Source organism: Hibiscus syriacus, unplaced genomic scaffold (assembly GCF_006381635.1).
Source record: "Hibiscus syriacus cultivar Baekdansim isolate YM2019G1 unplaced genomic scaffold, ASM638163v2 tig00110621_pilon, whole genome shotgun sequence".
NCBI lineage: Eukaryota > Viridiplantae > Streptophyta > Magnoliopsida > Malvales > Malvaceae > Hibiscus > Hibiscus syriacus.
The window spans coordinates 1,122,466-1,129,973 of record NW_024062802.1 but is presented as its reverse complement, the minus strand read 5'-3'; the positions used below and the strand labels follow the sequence as shown (position 1 = coordinate 1,129,973).

At 33.0% G+C, this 7,508-nt stretch overlaps 1 protein-coding gene across 1 annotated transcript; it reads right to left on the bottom strand.

Moving 5' to 3' along the window:
* Positions 1–2,640: 2,640 nt before the first annotated feature.
* On the bottom strand, positions 2,641–3,472 carry LOC120135877 (diacylglycerol O-acyltransferase 2-like). The gene is made up of 3 exons (XM_039152049.1): positions 3,241–3,472; positions 3,053–3,127; positions 2,641–2,794 (listed from the first exon to the last, which is right to left on the bottom strand). The coding sequence occupies exons 1-3, from the start codon at positions 3,435–3,437 to the stop codon at positions 2,641–2,643; spliced, it is 426 nt and encodes a 141-aa protein (XP_039007980.1). The 5' UTR covers positions 3,438–3,472.
* Positions 3,473–7,508: the final 4,036 nt, after the last annotated feature.

Here is a 7,508-nt window from a genome sequence, read left to right as displayed (position 1 = left end):
AATAAATCATTAAAAATTGAATTCAATTATACGATGAAATTTGTTTTTATTTAATTAAAATTATAACATGCAATTGATTAGGTTGCCTTGAAATGTCATACTGGGTATCCCATGAATATTGTTTTTATTTAAAAATATATATATATACTAAAATCCCTTCAAAGAGTTTTATATATTTAAAATTAAAGTTAACTAGATTTTCTTTTTGCGATTCTTGTCGATGAATTTTTTAAAATAGGAAATAAAGAAGCAAAAAATTAAAAAATTTATAATTAAATGATTAAAATAAGATAACGTATAAAACTTTTTTTTTTTGGATAATCAAATTTATTTATCCAAAGAAAACAGCTAACTGCTACAAAAAGACTGTTACAACCAGTTATATAAACCCCCAATCAACATAAAATTGTCTATTTACATTATCCACCCTATTCATTCTATGTCTATACAATTTAATCCTAACTGGTCCTTTAATGATATTTGCAATTGTGTCCGACGGACGTAACAGACCACTGAAAATACGGTGGTTTCGCTCCTCCCATGTAAAATATACGAATCCAGTCCATGCTAATTTTAGAAGATGAATCAGCAAGGACTTACCTTCCCAGTTATTAGTCATCCAGCAAAGATAACGTATAAAACTTAATCACTGTCGAGTTTAGTAATTTATAAATGAAATATTCTTGTTTTAAGGATCTAAGGGAAGACCGTTAAAACTTTGTCGATGCTGCAAAATTTTAAAATTTTGTGCAATGCGAATGCTAACAATATGTATATAATTTATAACATTTTTCTTTAGAACACCATTATTGAACAAAAACAAAAGAACGATCGGAATAATTATTCTTTAAAAAATTTAAATTATTATATATTTAATTTTTTTTTTATTTTCTATTCATAATTTGAATTTTATTCTTCTAAAATTTCATAAATTTTTTTTATTTAAAATTTTATAAATTCATTCCTAAAATAAAACCGTACGTTCTAGGTAAATGGACTTATCTATTAGTAAGGAAAATTGGCCTTTTGAGAGAAACTATCCCTCTGTTACTCGTGTATGATTATTAGGAAGCAAACCAGTCAGCATGCCTTCAAATTCTCCTCAAAACTCTTTAAATTCCAATTTCACCTGAAGCATCATTAGCCATAAATTATTGTTATTTTATATTAGTTTTTTAGAAGGGGGGAAAACATGACGAAGATCGCTTTGATTGTCTTATGTCATTTGCACTGGTTCTTTCGACACGATCCGTGGTAGGGCACGACGGACAAATCAAAGACTTCGTCAAAAGTGAATCAACTTCTGCAGAAGATTTGGCTGATGAAGAACTTTCCCCCGATCAGGTAAAATACGCTGGTTTAGAGGTCAAAGAAACCTTGCAAGACAAGGAAAGCTTCATTTCGTCCCGAACGATGACGGCGCTTCGTCGCTTACCGATGTAGCACTTACACCACAACAGGAACAAGTGTTTTATCTAGGCGTTGGAATGGCAGTCGAGGCATATTTGGTTCATCAGGCTGAGGCGAACAAAAAGCAATCCATGGGTGAAAGTGAAACGCTTCCCCCTAGACAGGAAAAGGTGTTCATGGAAAACTTCTTGAAGGGCTTCACTGAGTACCTGACGACGGCAGCACCGGAAGAAGATAATGTCGATACTGTCATTGATGAACTTTCCCCTTATCAGGTAAAACATATCAGTGCAAAGATCAAAGAAGCCTTTAAAAATATGGAAAGCGCTGCCAGTCCGATCGAGGAGGCTTCAAAATTTATCGATGTGGCACTTAATCCCTAAACAGGAAGAAGAGCCACTTTCCCCTGGACAGGAAAAGGAGTTCGAAAACTTTTTAAAGGGCTTCACCTAATGAGAAGGATAATGTTGATGCTGTCGATGAGAAGGATTCAATACGAAGATGTTGAAGCAAAATCTATGCTTTATTTTTATTTTTATAAAAATATAACACGGAATCGGTTCATTTACCCTAATGGGATAATGTTGGTACTGTAAAATTATGTCTTAAATTATGTTGTAAATAACCCTACATGATTCGCTAAAAGGAACCGATGAACTTGGTTCAAGTCAAAGGATCCTTAATGGAAGATCAGCTATCCCATCCCAGCTTTGTGTCTCTCAAACAGATCTTGGAGTGCTTTAACAAATTGGTCATGAACTTCCTGGACCTGCAAAAAAAGTTCGTTCAATGGATACTGGTACGATTCTGCTGGAGACATGGATATATGTTTCAGAGGATTTCAGTTAAATATAGAAAGTAGAACAAGGTACGAGTCACGATACCTCTTCGGCTGCAGGTTTCGGATTTCTCTTCAACTCGATCGGTTTACCCACCACCACATGCATGGGATGTTGATAGGGCAAATGGGTTCTGCCAAAAAAGAAAAGGGTTAACCGATTTCAAACAGATACAGATAAACCCATGGTTCATTTCCGAAGATATAGCCTTGTATAACAGAACACTGTAAAAATCTACTAGATTAATGTTCAACAGGAGAACAAAAAGTGTCCTAGTCGTGCATAAAATAGGGAAATTTTATGCATACCCGAAAATTCCCCAAAACAACATCGGATTCATGTAAGGAAGCTAAGAAGTAAAAGAATAGATAAACAGAAGCACTATCTAGATTCATGCAAGGGAAATACACGGCACAGGAGAAAGCATGACATAAATGAGCAAAAAGGAAGGAAACAAACCATAAACACGATCAGATTTGAAGGCGTGGATGTGCTCAACATGGAGAGTGATGGGAAAATAACTGCAGAGATGCTTACATATATACCTGTTCATTCAGATTATTATTATTACTATAACCATTAGAGGCTATATATTATATTTATCGACGGAATAAGTTTGTCTCGTAGGCAGTTACCACTTAACCTCTTTAGGTTTCATCTTTCACATGAAAAACACATATCAACTGTTGTTATCTCATCGGATATGAGTCTTCATCCAAATTAATTAGAAAAGATAAACCATTAATGACCGATGAGATAAACTTATTCCGTCAATAATATTCATATGATCTAGCAAAGAGTACCTAGACAGGCGCCGGCCAAATTTACTGTGAGGATCAAGAGGAAGAACCATGAAAACCAAGAGAAATCCAACCACCCTGTGAAGATTGAATCAAACAAAACACGTGAATTTATGCCATTTAAATTCGTTCTGTTTCCAATAAAAATATCAAATAAGCTTTTGAATGGAAAAAAAAGGAAGAGGACAAACATGAGGAATTTGGAAAAAGGAAGGAAGAGAAAGGAGAAAAGAAGCAAAAAGAAGTTGAAATGCAAAGACCCAAGCCACAGCGCAATAGCTAATATCCTATTAAACATGTTGGACGGAAATTCATCTTTTCCACTGAACTTCCGGTACGCAGTTCCAGCCTCCGCCGCCGCGTGTCTCTCCTCCATTTGTTCAGCCATAGTCCGCAATTCGCCAATCGCCACCGCTTTCAACTGCACCCACTTATGGAGTCGGTTAACCAAATCATTAATCAAACGCGATAATTACACGTGGCTTCCTTTACTCGAATTTATATAATCTTTCTCGAAGCTCGCAAATAGACAGCATTTTCAGTCGAGTTGATATAGAATCACGTGCTGATGTCAGCACCTCTATCTACAGCCAATTAACCATGTGCGGCATATTATTTCCGTAAATTCGCTACTTGTCTCAACAGTATTCATGAGAGGGGATGGTAAGAAACTCGAGTGGTCGTGAAAACCGAGTCGAGCTCGAGAGGAGAGATTGCCACGAGATAACATCGTCGTCCGATGGGGGACTTAACCCTGATCAGGTGAAAAAGATCAACGAGGAGATCGAAAAAAGAATGAAAAGGAGAGGAAGCCATGGCGAGAAGGATGATGAACCATCTAGCAATGAACCCGAGGCTTCTCCGGTTGCCAATGCGTCCACAAGCGGAGATTCCGGTGAAGCGCCTTCCCCTGGACAAAAATAGTAGTTTATGGCCAACTTTTTTTCAATGGCAGGGATAATGTAGAGGAGAGGAATTTACCAGGGGATGATGATGAATTTATTTATTTCTAAAGATGTACCCTAATTGCATACATCGATACACTTTCAATGTATAAACACACATAATAAAAATTACAATTTTTTTCTTTGAAAACCATGATAATCAAGGATAGACCTATGGATGTTGCACTGTTTGGAATATTTGCGATTGAGTCTAAATAGTGGCATTATCGAAAGAATTTCAGTACCCACCATTTAGAGTACAATCCCTTCATATTCTTTGGTGGACATGTTTACTCGTAAGTAGGTATAAACAAAATTCATTTTGGCTCAAAACAAATTAAATTCCATACGAAGAATTACATATATATCATATACTATTCTAAAAACCGTGTAAATTATAATCAATTAGTATCATAATATTATAAATATTTACAATTAAATTTAAATAGAAGCTCGAACAACTTGACTCGACTCGAATTTCACAAACTTGATTAGAGTCGAGAAAATTTCAAATAAAATTTGAATTATAAAATAAGACTTGTTGAATCGACTAAATCAAACTTTTTCTTTTGAACCTATCAAATGACCTCAATTATAGAAGAGAATGTTCTTTTCCTTAGAGGTCTTAAGTTTGATCAATTGTGTATGTAAGATGTGTATATATTATCAATAGATTAAAAAATTTATAAACAAATAATATCTCATAATTATTTTAAACTATTAAAACAATTAACTTAACCTAATAAAATATTTATCGTACTCGTAATACTTTTTCGTTAAAAAAATTAAACTTTTAATTTAAAAAATAAATAAATGGAGAGAGGGTAAGAACAAAATATATGAAGAAAGTGAGTGTTGCTGTAATGACCACCTTTGCCCCGTTTATTACCACTCCCAAGGGACATGACTTCATATCATATTTGGTTGTGTTATGATTGACAACGAATGAAGCTGACACTATCATCCACTTGTTAAGATTCGTCCTGTCTTTTTCGAAGATCCCCTTGGAAACTTCATGTACTATTTGAGATCTGGTATCTGGTGGTCCAATGAACATGCTATTCATTTAACCTATAAATATTAAAATATTATTACATTTTCAATCCACCTATTTCATTGAGCAAAATCCACGAGATAATGTTCTCGAACTTTTTATTTCACGAGATAATGCTTTGGATATATTATTTGCTGAAATATGGTGAATTCTACAGTGACAAAAGGAGGTCGCCATGCACTCCGGGCGACCAAGGAGGTCGCCATGCAATCCGGGCGACCAAGGAGTGATGCATGTGGGAGCTGTGCATGGGCCATGCACGTCGAATGGTGTAGGTCACCATGGAGTCCCGGCGACATGGTAGGTCGCCATGGAGTCTCGGCGACCAAGCTCGTGCATCCCTCATGCATGTGTTGCCTCCATAGCCTCATGCATGCGTTGCCTCCATAGCCTCATGCATGCGTTGCCTCCATAGCCTCATGCATGCGTTGCATCCATAGCTGGGAGATTCCTGCATGCGTTGCATCCATAGCTGTATTATTGCAGCGTTAATTTAGCTGCTAAATGCATCAAATATTGTTGTTCAATTGTAGCCTTTCAATGCTCAATAGTTATATGATTCAATGCTAATATTATTTGCTTCAACAGACAAATTTAATGACTCTGTCCAACGCTCATTTGCTTTATATAAAGGATATGGGGTTTAGGGTAGAAGCAGAACCAGAAGCATAAGCATAAGCACATATAAACTTTGTCGAGAGAAAGAAAATGAAGAAGAAGAAAAGAAGATAAAGGCTCAAACATAGTTCATGAGGTAATTTTTATTGTTTAATTTAGTTTATTATATGAAATTATTAGTTTGTTAGTTTAGGGTTTAGGGTAAAACTAAAATCTAGTTAATTAGTTTGTTAGTATAAATTATTAGTTTGTTAGTTTAAGTTATATTATATTAGTTTGTTAGTTTAAGTTATATATTATATTATATAAAAAATTAGTTAATTAGTTTCTTAGTTTAAGTTATTAAATATAAAAAAAATATTAATTAATTTGTTAGTGTCTTTAAACGTATATTAGGTTGTTCGTTGAAGTTGAAGTTATATTATAAAAAAAATTAATTAGTGTTTAATTAGTTTGTTATTTTAACTAAGTTATATTATAATAAAGAAATAGTTTATTAGTTTAAGTTATATTATAATATATTAGATTATATAACATTAATTTGTGGGAGCTATTGTTGTTTAAATAAATATTTTGTTTACACATACAGGGCATTATTCCACAATATTTGCCCACGTACAGATTAATTCGAAGAAAGAAACAAAGAAGGAAAAGAAAGGAAAGGAAGAAGGCATAAATACGTGAGTAATTTATTATTTTTTGTTGTCCATTTTTTGTTGTTGTGTATGTGTAAATTAGTTAGTTAGTAAGTAAATATTAGATTATATAAACTAATTTGTGCGAGATAATTTCCGTATAAAAAAATATTATGTTTAAAAATATTTAGTGTTGTTTTAAAAAAATTTAATTTATATTGTATGTGTAAATTAGTAAGGAGTAAAAATTAATTGAATGAAATAATCCGGCCAATGCATTATCTCGCGAAATAATTCTTTCGAGAACATTATCTCGACAGTTTTGCCTAACAAATTTGTTTGATATTTTAAAAAAATAAAAAATATTATCAAACTAATCATTATTATTAGTAATAATTACTAAATGATTAGTATCAAATTTAAATCATTAAATATTTATAATAAATAATTATTAGTAATCATGACTAAATCATATTATTATTAAATCATTAAATATCAAATCATTAGATTAATAATAATTATTAAATCATTATTAGTAATATTAGTAATCAATCAAGTTAAATAATAAATTTTATTTGATCATTAATATAATAGTATATTATATTATATTTAATGATTTAATGATTTATGAAATTATCTTATCTAATTTTTTAATCTAAATTAATTTATTTTTTTATTTGTAGAGAAAATGAGCAACAATTTTTTCACGATTGTCCATTATAATGGACAGATTATGGAAAATGAGGTCGGAGTAGTTTTTCAATCTAAAAAACCAATAAATATGATGTTCAAAAAAGACATCACATTTACAGAAATGAAGCATAAGATAGAAAGAAAAATTCGAGCTGCAGTTGATGGTTTGAGGTATAGGTTTATGATATGCCCCAACCCAGTCAGATATATTGCAGTTCCACTTGAAGAAGATGATGATATTGGAACCATGGTTGGATTACATGAGTCAACCAATATAGCAGTTATTGAGTTATTTGTTGATGTGCGTAACATATGTGATGTTCCTGGGTCATCAAGAGGTGTGGCTCAAAATCCATATGAAATGGCTTTATATAGTCAGTTTGAAGAGCCGACATACAGGTTCACGAACAGTTTTATGGCACTATTGGAAAGTGTAAATGAATTCGGGGGACATCTGCAGCAGCAGAGTATGAGACGAGAAACATACCGGAATTGGTTGTTGATATTGACGCTGA

Bases quoted from the DNA above. Each gene is read 5' to 3' on its own strand.
- LOC120135877 (XM_039152049.1), bottom strand. From the start codon at position 3,437: ATGGCTGAACAAATGGAGGAGAGACACGCGGCGGCGGAGGCTGGAACT. The intron at 3,128-3,240 runs GTTTGTCCTCTT...CAATCTTCACAG, and splicing joins CCTTTTTCCAAATTCCTCAT to GGTGGTTGGATTTCTCTTGG. The intron at 2,795-3,052 runs GTACTCTTTGCT...CTGAATGAACAG, and splicing joins TTTGGCCGGCGCCTGTCTAG to GTATATATGTAAGCATCTCT.